Source organism: Podarcis erhardii (genome assembly GCF_964252035.2).
Source record: "Podarcis erhardii genome assembly, chromosome: 4".
Taxonomy (NCBI): Eukaryota; Metazoa; Chordata; class Lepidosauria; order Squamata; family Lacertidae; genus Podarcis; species Podarcis erhardii.
In genome coordinates this window covers 55152131-55167486 of record NC_138508.1, presented here as the reverse complement: position 1 = coordinate 55167486, position 15356 = coordinate 55152131, and the positions used below count along the sequence as shown (strand labels likewise).

Below are 15356 nucleotides of genomic sequence, written 5' to 3'. Positions count from 1 at the left end.
TCACTTATGGAACATATATATAGGAAGGATAGTGGCTATAGAGCGGTTTCCCTCTCAGAGTAAAAAGAAATCAGGACTCACCTCTGCAAGGATAGAGAGGGCCTGAACACTGTACACTGATGGGGCAGAGGCAGAGACCATTGAAGAAGGTACTGCTGATGTATCTGTAGAAGAAGGTACATTTTATTGTTCTTTCATACTCTCCCTTAAACTATTTTCCATTAGTAGGAGGTGGTTTTTTGGGGGGGAGACCATTGGTTAGAAAGTTGTTCTGAAGACATTGGGCAAGACTTATCTAGTCTGAATGCCTAGCCACATGCTTTAAAACAAGCAAATCAGCCTGTTCTTCACCAAACAGAAGGCAACAAGCATTCAGAACCCAGTGTGGGGCATTAAAAGCAAATAAAGTGATGGGAAGTTTTGCTTCTGCACATGACTCTGGCAAAACCATTTTAAGCTGAGACATTCCTTCATCACCCTAGAATGTTCAGTTCACCATGAGTTCATGAGACATTGCATCCTCACCTGTTCTTAGTGCTTGGTTGACCACATCTACGGATGAATGCTATATATTAATCACTAGTAATAGATTAAGTCTTGCTATATCAATCACTAGTAATAGTTTAATAAGGAGGTTTTCACGCCTGTCCAATACTGTGTTGCCTTTCCCAACCTTTAATCTATTGATGATTAATGCCTATATACAACCCTTGCATTGTATTTGTGTTAAACAATCAGCAACAAGCACATATGTGGCAATGCTGTAATATTCAATAAAAGGGACTTCCCGAGACATGCTCGGGAGATGCCTCCCATATGACACTTGTCACTCGTCTGTCGTTTATTTCAACCCGACAATAAAGGATTGAGTACCCCTGGGTCCCCAATGGCTTTCCTGCTCTAAAGTTCAACCTCATGGCTTTGCTTCCCCCCCTTAAACACATCAGCATTTAATGTGTAGTTAGAACTACAAAGACCCCAAGCTGCTTTTCCTTATGGAAAAAACAGCTGCTGGGGGCTCTTTATTTATGCACACAAAATGCAATGTGTTGCCAGTCCCTGAATTTAGCAGTTTAAAATGCCCTTTAAAGGGAAGCTGCCGGTGCCATCCCCATTTTCTTTTTGGCACCAAGTGAAAACCTTCTCAATTATATTGGCCTTTTAGTGATCCATTTTATGTTTTTACTTTTGCAAGTCACATATTTTGGTTGAAGAGTAGCTGATAAATCAAGTAAATTATTTAAAAGAGAAGCTCTATAATGGAAGGAAGAAGGTTGCTGGATATTTGTGTCATCAAATGCTTGCACAATTCTGAGGAGATTTCGCCTCTTAAAGTGTTTCAACCTGACTTGGGAATATCAATCCATTTATCTTCTACTGATTCTATAACTAATTTATCTTAAAAGTCACACACACACACCTCTCCGGCTTTGTTAACCTAATGACTTTTACTGTTTCCTTTTTTCTATTATCTACCTTCTAAAGAGTCTGTGTGCTGTGGTTAGTACTCAGGGGGCAGACAGATATGAAAATGCATTATTTGAAGCATCTCTGCCCCACCTTAAGCCAAAAATAGGGTTCCAGAGGGGCTTACAAAGATTAGTAGTATGACAGCCCCTGCCTTCAAGCTCACAGTACCAAAGGCATGAGACACTCATGGAAAAATGAATGGGGAGAGAGGAGGGGGAAAGGAAATCTCAGGTATTACAGTAGTACCTCGGGTTAAGAACTTAATTCGTTCTGGAGGTCTGTTCTTAACCTGAAGCACCACTTTAGCTAATGGGGCCTCCAGCTGCCACTGCATTGCCGGAGCACGATTTCTGTTCTCATCCTGAAGCAAAGTTCTTAACCTGAGGTACTATTTATGGGTTAGCAGAGTCTATTACCTGAAGCGTCTGTAGCCTGAAGTGTCTGTAACCCGAGGTACCACTGTACTTCTCAAAATCACATATCTTACAGTAACTATGTGGGACGGAAATAGTTCAAGTAACTTGACTGAATGAATGCCTCTAGGGAACAACTGGGGAAGAGCTAAAGGCAACTGGTCTCAGCAGATGTGATGGAAAAGCTCTGCTGTTTCTCCTCTCCAGTTCTATATTATCAGTTATCCAGCTACCATATTTTTTGCCCTATAGGACGCACTTCTTCCCCTCCAAAAATGAAGGGGAAATCTGGGTGCGTCCTATGGGGTGAATGCAGGCTTTCGCTGAAGCTTGGAGAGCGAGAGGGGTCGGTGCGCACCGACCCCTCTCGCTCTCCAGGCTTCAGGAAGACACCCGCAGCCTAGGCAGCCCTGCGGGAGTTCCTGCACGGCTGTCTAGGTTGCGGATAGCAGCCTGCTTCCCGGAGCGCCGGGCGCGCTGAAAGCAGAGCACCCGGCACTTCGGGAACACATCCGCAGCCTAGGCAGCCCTGCGGGAGTTCCCCGCAGGGCTCCCCACGCTGCGGATAGCAGCCTGCCGCCCGGCGCAAGGAGCGCCCTGAAGCAGAGCGACCCTCGCGCCGGGCAGACATCCGCAGCGTGGGGAGCCCTGCAGGAGTTCCCCGCAGGGCTCCCCACGCTGCGGATAGCAGCCTGCCGCCCGGCGCGAGAAGCACCCTGAAGCAGAGCGTCCCTCGCGCCGGGCAGACATCCGCAGCATGGGGAGCCCTGCAGGAGTTCCCCGCAGGGCTCCCCACTCTGCAGATAGCAGCCTGCCGCCTGGCGGGCAGGGCGCACTGAAGCAGAGCGCCCCGCGCGTCGGGCAGGCATCGGCCAGCCCCACAAGCTCGGGGGACAGCAGGGAGGCGCAGCGCCGCCATCCCGCTGTTCCTCAACCTGGTTCGGTTTCCCCGACCTGGTTTTGGGGGGGGGGAAATAAAGGAATCCCCCCCCTTTATTTCCTCCCACAAAAAACTAGGTGCGTCCTATGGGACGGAGCGTCCTATGGGACGAAAAATATGGTAAATGAATTTGTGCTCCAAAATGGAAGCTGGTAGAAGAGCATTGTGTGAAACCTAAACATTCCTTATAGGGCCAGTGTTTTATAATTGTCCGATCCTACTTCTTCCCTCCACCTTAAGCAGACCTGTGGGACTAAAATTCTTGTATAAAACAACAGCTAGCCCATAGAACTCTCTCCATTTTTCTTACCGCAGAAATCATCTTCAGCCATAGGTTCATCTAAAGCAACCTGAGGCTGAGCTTTCACCTCCAGATTCCTGCTCAGCCAGCTAGTTTGTTCTAGAGAAGAACCAGCAACATTCCCGACGGCTTCCAATATTTTCTGGGTTACCTCCTGAAAGGGAAAGCAGAGTAAGAGAGACGAGTGATTCGTGCATATAGACGTCACTCAGGGCATTTTGTCTTACGGAAGTAATATTTGTGAGAAGTTTTATTGTGAGAAGGGAGACAAGTGGCAAACCAAAATATCACTTTACTCCATTTGATTTCTGTGAAGGCAGTACATGCTACAGAGTCATTCCCCCTCCCCACCAAATACTGAACCTCTTGCTGGAGGTTCAGTGTGGCTAATGTGTGATGTGCAGTTTGCAAGGCATTTGTGATATGCCTATTGGCCCATTAGAATAATGAAATTTTCATTTTTCTATTAAAAAGCCATCCTAAAAGTTCTGTTGGACATATAGTAGATCTATAGCTACATGTTGGCTATGTTCTTTTTGGACTTATTTTCTGGTTTCAAGGGTAAAGTACAGAAGGAAGAGCTCCTCTTATGGTATGAACCAATGTTTGGTAAGAACTGTTTGCTGTTTGATTACAAGAAGCCATGATGATCATTATGCCCAGGTATCATCCTTACCATACAAAACTTGAGATAAACACAGCAATGGGCCCTATATCTTCCTTTGAAGATGGGTGTTTGAAAGTTCTCTGATAGTAGCACCAAAGGGACCCCTAGATGAGCAAATTCTGGTTACTCTCTATGCTAATTAAAAATAGGTTACTCCCTATGCTAATTAAAAAAGATAATTTATCTCTGTGATCTTTTTGAGTTTGTGCTGGAACAAAAACAGACTTTGTTTAATCAGTAATGAAATACCTTATTACTTTCATCCATTTTTATCTTTGGGTACCTTTTAATACCATGCTTCCTGTTCAGCGTTTAAGAATTACCTATGCCTCTGTTTAATTAAACTGGGAAAGAGTATTCAAGGGAAAACACCCCAGGTATAAATTGGGGGGGGGGGAGGGATCAATGAGATGAACTAGGCTCTTGAAGTTGTGGTGTTGTCATGTCCCTGGTGATGCTTGTTACATCATAAGATTCTTTTTACTTTTATCAACATTTTATTCCCATTTTAGAGACAGAAGCTTTTGTTTTGTGCAATTAATGTAAGACAGATGGGCAAGATCTTAATTAGAAACCAGTTGGTTTCAATGTTCTTCATCCAGATTTTGGCACAATTTATGACTTAGTTGTGATAAGGAAAGCTGAAATATTTAAGGATGAAAGTGAAGGAAAAGAAACAAAGAAGGCGAGTATCTTGCTACAAGTCATAAATTAATGAAGGACTAATTATTAATGAGAAGTGAAATTGCTCAGGGGTACCAGAGAGAACCAGAATGTGGTTTGAGATCCGAAATGAAAGGAGGGTTTCTATTAGGGAAACGCAAAGAAGAGAGAGACTTTGGGAAGGGGGGGGCACTCTCTAAATGTTTTCTTACATCTTTTAGCTTACACTGGTTTCCCTCCCTCTCCCAACAGCACCTTCCATGAGGGTGTGCTGACTTGGTGTTATGGGGAGGGGGAGAACAGGTCTGTGATTTCTGCATTTCCTTGGGCAAGCTTGTCTGTTTGCTAAGAGGCCTTAGAGAGGCTAGATTTTTCTTATGGTGTTTAATATTTCATTATGTTTTTGGTTGTCCCTATTTTTGCTCAGGAATCTTCCAATGGAAAACTGCAAAACTCACTTACAGCAAGTCTGGTAAGTATGGACCTTTGATTTATCATCCCCCAAAGCCCCCAGTTCTGCCTCACAGAAGAGAACCGTTTTGAAACCATGGGCCAGATGGTTCTGCTTCTTTGGTAAAATTTGGCAGGTGGATGGGGCTGCCCATCTGCCAGTCAGCTGACATCATGTGACTTAGTGCTTTGAAGTCCCTAATTTGTACATCACAGGTAGCAGGATCCTGCTAAAACAAAGGTTTTCCCCTTTTGTCTTAGTACCTGCTTCAACGCAAGCCCCTGCTGATGCAGTCAATTTATATGGATTGAATTTAGAACCCGTTTTTCACAACAAGCTAGTGGTTTGGGACTATTAAGCATATATCTTCCATTAAGTAGTCAAGTTTGGTGCATTACATCGGGGAGCAGGGAGAAATCAAGATCTACATGCATGAACTGAAAACATGCTATGGAGTACCTGCAGGTCTTTCTGATCCTTCTTGTTTTCCTGGTTTGGAGTTCTAGTCACAAAATCATTCAGAGTGCTGCAGAAGAATAAGCCCAAGTTAGTGTACCATTACACTACTAGTGTACATTATGAGTGTGCTACAATTGTAGTGTGCAAAAACAACTGCTGCTGCCGTACCTGAGAAGCAAGAAATAACCAGGTGGTGCCAAATTTAGCTGCACAGATTCCTTCAACACTCCTAACAACGACTGGAAGTTCTCCTGCAAGGCTATGACAGGAAGTCTGAGGAAAAACAAAGCCATCAGTTCCAGTGCTGAAAAATACTGAAACCATGCACACTGCAAGTATCAGATAGGGGCTTACAGGAAAGGCTATTTTGTTCAGTTTCATGTTGAAGATTAACCATTAATCATATTCTTGCTGTCAGACAATTTATGTAATTTGTTGAGATAGCAGTGAATACACAAGTGCTCTAGCTTACTTCAGAGTCTTCACGATGAAGTGAGAAATAAAAGAATCCCTAAGCGAATACATTTCTGGGACATTTAAAATGGCAAAAGTAACACTGCCTTCAACTATACACTATGTTGGGTACCCTATTAAAAACCCAGTTTCAAAATGGATAAAATCTGAACCATCAAGAATAAAAGTATGATTCAGGGAAGAATTTTTTTAAAAAATTGTTTCATTGGCCCTAAAAAAGAAGTGTGCATGCACACGAAAGCTTATACCCAGAACAAACTTAGTTGGTCTCTAAGGTGCTACCGGACAATTTTTTAATTTAAATGTACATTCAGTGTCTCCGTTTTCAAAACGTTGAGTCCTTCATATAGGTCAGTTACATTCAATTTGATACATTATTGTTAGGGGAAGTTTTTGTGTATCACATGGGCAATATGATTTGACTTTGTGGATGTCTTTGAACAGCTTTGAGATAGAGACTATTTTGGAAGAGGACCAGGTTTTAGGAATAGGGGCCCCTTTATGATGTCATTAAACAGGCTGGTCATGTGGGGCATCAGGGTTTCTTTGAATTTCTTGTTGAATTCTGCTGTAAAGCCATCTGGGCAAGCGGCTTTGTGTTGTTTTAGGTCTTTGAAGACACTCTCTATTTCCTCTGGGGTAATAAAGCTGTCCATGTATTCTTGTTCCTCTGCTGTTAATAAAGTTGCCACGGGCAATCCTGCCAGGAAATTTTTAATTCCCTGTTTGGGCAGGTTCTGTGAGATGTATATATTTGAGTACAATTCAACAAATTCTGAGATTACTTCTTTAGAGGAGAATGTTACATTGCCATCCTTCTGGGCGAGGCAATGTATTTTTGTTTTGAGTGATTTTTTCCTGCATCTGTTTGCTAGTACCTGGGGCTTATCCCTTCAAATTTGTAAAAACATTGTTTTGGGAACAGGATGCTGATCATTGTCCTATTAATTTCTAGTGAGTCAATCTCCCTTCTTTTATGTTCTATTAGTTTAAGGAGTTTAAGGAGTTTTTATGGTTCCTTAAATTCTTGAACACAGGGGGTCATTCTTTTACAGTTTTATTGTTGGAAGGTTGACACTGCCTTGCTGTCAAAACTGGGAACTTTGTACCTCAGGAGAAATTAATCTTTTATTTTACTTTATTAAGAGAGAGGGCTGGATGGCCTAAGTTTTGAAATGTCCCAAATGTTTTAATAAATCCCACCATATGGGATACTACAGAATTACTATTTTTCTTTTAAAGAGTGTATTTTCCCTGTTTAGAGGTAGACACCGTTAGTCTGGGCAATTAGGATGACAAAGGGAGGGGAAAGATTTACAACCTCTCTCTCAGCCAGGTACCAAATGGTGTCAAGATTCCTCTTCTTGGCCTCAACAATATTTATGACCCAGTTATGATAATGAAGCTGAAGCAGCTCAGGTTACAATGAAGATGAAAAGAATAGACAATCCAAAAGCTGGAGACTGTCATCATAAATTAAGTATTCATTTAAATGAATAGTATATTCTTCAGAGGTGAAACAAGACAGAAAGAACCAATGACCTCAGTGTTGGAAATAATCTGAAATGAAAGCAGTCTTTATAATGAAAACAAAGATGTGCTACTCCTTATCTTTCTATCCTGATCTTGTGTCCTTTTCACAATTCTTCAACCTACATGGTCTTTTCCCTCCTCTTACCAAAGAGCCTCTCTCCTAAATGCTACAGCTTGCAGTTTTGGAGCTCCCTTCTCATTCTAGTTTGGATTTTTGGATGACTTTTGACCAGGAGCCTTCAACTGAAAACCACAGCAAATCTTGTAGAGGTGCACACTTTGACTAGCTTGTTAATTAGTTAGTTAATCATTCCTACTGTTTTTGCAACGCATTTGCTACCTCTGGTAAAATGAATTAAGTTGCTACCATGCCTCACAATATCTTACTGCAGTAATAGGGCACTTGGGAGCTATTTGTAGCTCATGCTATTTGAACAAAGTAGTTCTATAGTTCTCAGCATCAGGACCAAATAAAATCACTGTAAGCATGCTGTGCAATTAAAAAAAAGAGGAAAGAATAGAAAGCAAATGCATTAATGTTTGTAGTTAAAGGTAAAGGGATCCCTGACCATTAGGTCCAGTTGCAGATGACTCTGGGGTTGCGGCGCTCATCTCGCTTTACTGGCTGCGGGAGCCGGTGTAAAGCTTCCAGGTCATGTGGCCAGCATGACTAAGCTGCTTCTGGCGAACCAGAGCAGTGCACGGAAACACTGTTTACCTTCCCACTGGAGCAGTACCTATTTATCTACTTGCACTTTGACGTGCTTTCAAACTGCTAGGTTGGCAGGAGATGGGACCAAGCAACAGGAGTTCACCCCGTCGTGGAGATTTGAACCGCCGACCTTCAGATCAGCAAGCCCAAGGCTCAGTGGTTTAGACCACAGCGCCACCCGCGTCTCACCTAATGTTTGTAGTTACTGGATTCAAAACAAAGTAGAAATGTATAACAGCCTATAAGCTCATTTACCTTTGTATGAAAGCATAGCAGAACTGGAGAACTGGGATATCCACTAGAGAAGATTTCTGGAAATAAAGAAAAAACCCTATTACCCAACTCCAAAGAAAACACAATAAAGAAAATTTGAAACATATTACAGGCAAAATACTGTAATCTACAAATTATTTCAGTGATGACTTGCTTTTAAGTAAACTTGTTTAAGTAGTGGTTTTGTAGAAATAAAACTGTAATTTCAAATTTCCTACAAGTTGTTTACAAAAACCAGGGACACCTGCAGTTCCTTGAAAGATACTTGGTGTTTGAATAGAGAGCCCAAATTAGCCATGCTATCCCAGATATATACCCTCTTGTTTACCGTCTTGGATAACCCTCAAGTTACTATGTGACTGACCAAATCTGCATGCTAATCAATTCTGTATGCTGCTCACAATCCTTTAAATAGTGATGAGGCAAAACCCAAGAGCTCCTGGTCTATTCCCACCTTTTAGCTCATTTTATCCTCTCACTAACTTCTTCATTAAAGAACTAATCAACTTAAGGAATTTATCAGGTTAAGATATCTCTCAGAACTACAGCCTTTTCTTTCCATGGAGTGTGGGGACAACAACCATGAATAATCCATTTTTTAACATTGATATAGTAGGCTGGTGAGCAATTGAAACTTCCTAACTTGTGAGTAACAGAGATTATAGACAGAGTAAAAACAACACCTACCTCTTCACCTTTGATTTGGGATGGTTTCTTTACAACTTCTTTTACAAGCTGCAATATAGTGTCTGTCTTCAGAGTATTTAGGGCACAAACTAGATCAACAAGTATAAGCTGAGATGCACTAGCTGCGGGAGGAATCTGAAACAAAAACATACATAAAGGACCACCCCTTGGATATTGATTTGTAACATGCCTTTTCAGAAATATCTGGTTCTATTCTACAAGCATGCACAGGAGCTGAAACTGTGGTGTTCAGACACATGAAAAACAAGAAACCAGGCATAATGCGTGCGGGGGGGGGGGGTGTCCGGCAAATGCTTTGAAGTAGTCTTTGCCAACCTGGTGCCCTCTAGATGTTTTGAAGTTTTCCCTTATCATTGGGCAGGGGAATGAACTATTTATCACACCACATTTGTGATTTCTTCTCCTCCTTTACCTTTGTTTTGTTTTGATGCCTGTGAGATTTTTTGCTGCTCCACACTGCTGCTACTGCAGCTATAAGTTGCACCCCAAGCTGCCCAGTGAGGGGATTCAAGAAGTCAAGGATTTTATTCTTCAACGTCTATAAAAAAGAAAACAAACACTTCTTCTAGAATGGGTTTGGATGGAATTTGTTTCCCTACAGACAGGTGCCCTGATACAATGTCATAAGCAGCTCACTATTTTTAAATCACACTTTTTGTTCTCATCCTAGGGGAAAAAAGACTCTAAATTCCCATTGTGCATGTATTTCTCATTATAAGCAAGAATTTATCATGCAGCAGTTTTTCCATGGGGCACCTGGAAGTTGCTTCTGAAAATGAACATTACAGTCGCTGTTGAGAAAACACAGTCAATAACTGTGTTGCGTGCATGCAAAATGTGCTTTATACCAAGGCGATTTCCTGAAGGCTTGTTTACTTAGGGAGGAATCCTAACTCCCAGCAAGGGAGGTGTGGGGATAAGCACAGTGGGAGAGCTATCACTATCAAAAAGGCTATCAGTGACTACCAGTTGCTGGGAAGCACAAGTAAGAGTGCTGTTGCATTTGGATGCTGCTTACTGGCTTTCCATAGGCACTTGGCTGGTGACTGCAAGAACAAGATGTTGAACTTGATGGACTTTTGGTGATCCAGCAAGCCTTTTCTTATGTACAAATCCAAAACTCTGGCATTCGCATTGGCCAGAGCGGATGGGATGTGTGTGTGGGTGGGTGGGGTACCAGTTTGAGGCTTACATTAGGCCTGTCTCTGGTTACTGTCCAGTGGATCCATGGCTAGTCCACCCTCCCCCCCCCACCTCATTTGGGGGCCTTACACCAGGCATTGCTGGTGGCTGCCTGTCAATAGCCTGTGCTGTCATTGGGGCAGCAGGGCCCTACAAGGCAGAGCCCCTATGATGACAGATCCTACACAGTGCCACATCCTGGGTCAACACCAGCAATGTAGATTAAGGATAAAAGCCTCCTCTGTAGTTGGTGTGACTCTCTGACAAACAGAGATGTATTTAAAGTGGTTGACTACATCTGCAGATATTCAATGGTGTAGGCACCTGAACTTTATCTCTATGGCTTGCTGCAGAAGCACTGCCAATCACTTCCAAAAATGCCTATTAACCTAAGCACTTCCTATCAGAAAAATGTGGACTAGGTTTTCCCAGCTGTGGTGCACCTGCCCACAGATCACCCAGGCTTAATAAAGCTTACGTACTTTCGTTGCCTTAAAGTAAACCGAAGAAGAGCCTTTTGTTCCAAGGAAGTCAGCTGGTCTTTTTTGAGAATCTTCCTTTTTTATGACACCCCAAAGGAGAGACATGGTGTTAATGATACGAGGAAACTCTTCCAAAATGGCATTCCTGGCATTTCTTAGGTTTATAGGGTCAACATTCCACAGTGACTGGGAATACAAAAATAAATAAATAACCCATTAAATCCAAATATGACCAACACTGGAGGTCACTCACACTATAGATATGCAGGAAAGAAGCAACACATTCAAAATCCTAAACAATATAATATATAAAAAAATAAGCAAGGGTGTTCTTTGCAATAATGACATTATAAATCAGACCCTGTTTTACCACATTTTAAATTTAATTCAAATTTTTTTGCTTAGCCTTGTTTGTGCACATATATGGGTACAAACAATTGCACTACACACCACCACTTCCTATAATTTTTTTTTTTTAAAAAAGGTTCCAAATCAGAATTTGTTTCAGCAGTATTACTACCTTGATAATGGATAGCCATCTTGGTTTGCAATCCAATTTAAAAATAAAGTGGAAAATGAGATGTGTTGGCAGGAAAGATTTTCAATATCACCTCTAATAAATCGAGTGCACATTCACTTGATATTTTAAAGAAAAGCCTATATGGGATTTCAATTTTTTAAAAAAAAGTCTGGCCATATTTCACATCTCATAGTATACTGAGGTATAGACTATATAAACATACTTTAAACTAAAATACCTGCTGTTCCCCCGGCTGCATTTTAAATCACAAACTCAAAGTAGTTATCTTTGAAAACATGAAATTGATACAGAAGAACATTTTCACAGTCACATAACAAAATTTCTAACTGTGGCTTATCTTGACCTGACAAAAGATTTCACTATTCCATCTTTTCCTAATATGAGGCTGTCATGGTCTCAATTCAGTAACACCCTTAAAGTTCAACATAGTTTGAATGGATATTCTTTAATAACTGGAAACATCACCTGTCAAAAGTATATATTAGACAGCAAAAGAAAGCAAGAAAAACAACAACATCATTACCTTTTTGGTTTGATTTGGATGATCCAAAAGACAAAAATGGCCAATAGTGGTTAGTCCTTCCAAAAGGGTAAGAGGATAATCTGGTGTGATGTTTTCCCTTTTAGAATTCATGCTTTGGGGAGAAAGTTAACAATTCAGTTGGTTGTTTCAGTCTTGTAAAGAAATTAGGGGATAGCCCGCATTCACTTCCATTAAGCTAGAACTTTTCCTTTGCATGCTATGCTTTTAATCCACCCAGCCAGTTATCTGCTGATGCTTTGCTATCTAGGGAGAGTTTGCCCACTGGCTAACTCATAAAAGCAAAGAGAGAGCAGTGTGTAGATTATCTGTCCTGGATGGGAGGGGACAACAACAGTGGTTTTTGGGCGGGGGGAATACCAGACAAACCTTGCAAGATGATGAAAATGTGGCAGGGAAAAGCCTGTTCTGATTGAGACACCACAAGAATTGAGTGGGACATTTCCCCTACTGGTGGAACTGAGAAGCTGAAACAAGTCTTGCCTGCATAGCTCAGTGGCGCTACATGTGTTGCATGCAGAAGATCAGCTGCCCATTTCAACCCCAGACACCTCCAATTGAAAGGGTCAGATAGCTGAGGCTGGGAAACACCTCTTTCCAGAGACCTAAGAGCTGCTGCGAGCCAGAGTAGATAATACTGGGCTAGAAAGCCAAGAGTCGGACCTGATATAAATGCAGTTTCTTATGTTCCTACATCCTTCCCCTCCCCAAGAAACCAAACAAATAATTTAAGGAAACTTACAAATAGAAAATGAGCCACTGACCAACAGCTAAATTAGCTAAACATGAAAAAGCCAGATTTTATGAACAACATTCTCTTACCTTACAGATGACTTTGGTGACACTTTCAGAGTTTCATATTCATACTGTTTGACAAGTTCGTCCAGGTTCTTGCATATCTGTACAATAAACGGTGCCACTGTCCAACCTAAAGATCTCCCAAAGAATGGCAAGGAATATGCAACCAAACCCACCCAAGCTGGATGCATGCCATAGCCATACTCAGGCTGCAAGCCTCGGACTACGGCAGACACAAATAATCCCTGCGAGGTTATAGGGTGTGGATGCACATACTGCATTGCACTAATGGCCTCCTGGAAGTTAAGTGACTTTTGCCATTCCTTAGATAGGCCTGGTTGATTTTCCACCTCCTCCTGAGTCTGTCCAAGGTGATGCTCCAAGACTATCAACACTTGCAGAAGTTTAAGCAGCTCAATCTGCAACGGGTGCTCGCTCCAAATCTGATCAGGACCAAAGTTGATTAGGCTTTCCTCGAGGATGCACTCTTCACTTAACCTATTAGTCTTACTGGCCATTGTATGTCCATAGCACTTCTGACTAACATACATAGAAGCGGATAGAGAAAGGAGGACAAATTCTTGAACTTTGCATCTGCCAAGCAAGTTGCGTATAAATTCTGTGTTCCTGCTCTCTGATGATTTGGCCATTGTAGCCAACTGCGTCATCATTCTTATCAAGACTTCAACACTTTTGACCTGGACATCCCTATTGCCAAGCACATCTTTGTGAGTCACTTTTAAGTAACAAGGGTAGTAAGAGCGCAGGAAACTCAGACACAGGTATGTCAGCAACTCTATTAACAGTGAATGGGGACACACGGTTGGTGACTGAGTCTGAAGCTTTCCGTAGAAGCTCTGTCCCACCAGGGCTTCCTGGTGGCGGGCTAGAAGATTGTAGATGAGATTCAGATGAGCTGTGGAGCTAGTATCCATGCTAGTGCTGGCTACAGCTTCAATAAACTCCCTAGGGTTTGTTTTGAGTACTGCCTCAAGTACAGAAAAAGCATATAGGACCCTTTTGGAATCATATGGCTGCAGGTACAAAAGAATGTGCTTAAACAGAGCCTCGGCCATTTCCTGTTTTTCCTTCTGCTGTTTTAGCAACCTAGCGGTGGTAAGGGCTTGAAGCTCCAAATCCACCTCATCATCGCTTGAGAGAGACTCCGATGCTTGAGTTTTCTCCGAATCTGCGCGTACCAGATTGAGCATGGTGCTGGATTTGGAACTTTCAGGAGGATAAACATTAGAAGAACCAACAAGCTTCATGCTTTCTTTGTCGTCTGTCGAGCCACTGTAGTTCTCGTCATTGCTTATATCCTGCTGGTCCAGAGAAGGAGAAAAGGATGATGTATTATCACTATCCGTAGGTCCAGTACTGGTATCAGCAGACTCTGTGTGTTCACTATTATCCTCCTCATCCACGTATCGTGAAGCTTCTGCACACCGATAATCATCACTAACAGCCAGTTCATTTTTAAGCAGGCATTTTTCTGGGTCTTTTTCAACTTCAGCCCAAATGGCTTCCCTGTCCACAGTTGTAAACTGGCTCAGTGGCAAACTTTCTTCAGAGCTGCTTTCAGAACGCCCCAAGGACTTCTGGAAAGGGACTTTTTTCTTTTTGTACCAGAAACGCATGTCTTCTGAAAGAAAGCAAAATTGCCTTTCTAAAACAGTGACCACTCATTCAGTAGTGAAGGTGCAGCCTTCAGAGAGCAGGTGCTTTCTCATCCAGTATCTGAACACAACGAGTGACCCTCCTCCTTTGCAAATGTGCCATGTGTTCACAATAGACTGTTGTTAAGGGACCTATGTTCTGAAGCAATGTCTATCTGCTGTATAGTTTTAGGTGTCTGATTTTATTCTTCTTTGGGCCTGAAATTGTTGATACTCCAAACCATTTTTAAATGATATTTTATCATTTTATTTGGAAGCCACCCAGAGTCCAGTGTTCTTGGGCAGCCATTTATAAATACAGCAAATAAAAATTAACACGTATTGGCTAGTATTTGTAGATTATGATCTTTAACAAATTAGACTTCTTACATTGGAAATGATGGCATCCTTTGTATCTTTGTGATGCTCATATGCACATCAAGTCATGAGAGACAAGCCATGCTCACATACTGATCCTCTGGTTTGCCCTTCCCTATCTTAAAACAATAAACCTTTAAATTGTTCCCTAGAACAATAACTAAGCTGGACAACACATATCATAAAAGCTACAAATTACTAATTGTACCCAATTATCCAGGAAATATTGTTTTCACAAAGACAGCAAAGCTGAAATAAATTCTCTAAATGACAACGCTTAGTATACTCAGACACACACCAAGTATTTCGCTATGTCCAAAAGTTTAATATTGTTTTGACTATGATCAGACATATTAATGCTGGGATTTAAATGCTGGGATTTATTGCATTTCTTTAATGTAGCCAGATATCCTTGGGGATTTATAGCCCCTCTTTAAGAATAGTTTATTTCTCTCTAGTAACTGGGTCCGATAACAATTAATTATATTAATGTATAATAAACCTTAAGTCTTCACAGGAAATTTGGATAGAAATATTGTCATTGCTGGGCTATTCCTTCGTGCTCTCCTTCTGAGAGGATCACTGCTTGCATCCAGGTAACTAAAAATTTAACCTCAACCCTTTTTATCAATGCCTTGGATTCTGCACTATCTTGTTTATGTATGACCTTCATATGCTTGTCTACTATGTTATTGACTAACATTGTTTATTTCTT

The 15356-nt window shown here is 41.7% G+C and overlaps 1 protein-coding gene across 2 annotated transcripts in view; it reads right to left on the bottom strand.

Moving 5' to 3' along the window:
- Positions 1–15356, bottom strand: part of DOP1B (DOP1 leucine zipper like protein B) — a 55290-nt gene that overhangs the window by 12911 nt on the left and 27023 nt on the right. For both annotated transcript variants that reach the window (XR_014156120.1, XM_081859873.1), the window contains exons 18-27: positions 12633–14250; positions 11793–11904; positions 10729–10914; positions 9477–9602; positions 9044–9178; positions 8339–8394; positions 5533–5637; positions 5365–5431; positions 3134–3278; positions 82–164 (exon numbers count right to left, since the gene is read on the bottom strand). Coding sequence is in view for 1 of the 2 variants with exons in the window: in XM_081859873.1 (XP_081715999.1) it covers positions 82–164; positions 3134–3278; positions 5365–5431; positions 5533–5637; positions 8339–8394; positions 9044–9178; positions 9477–9602; positions 10729–10914; positions 11793–11904; positions 12633–14250 (2633 nt within the window). In the remaining variant the exon portion in view is untranslated. The remainder of the gene's footprint in view (positions 1–81; positions 165–3133; positions 3279–5364; positions 5432–5532; positions 5638–8338; positions 8395–9043; positions 9179–9476; positions 9603–10728; positions 10915–11792; positions 11905–12632; positions 14251–15356) is intronic.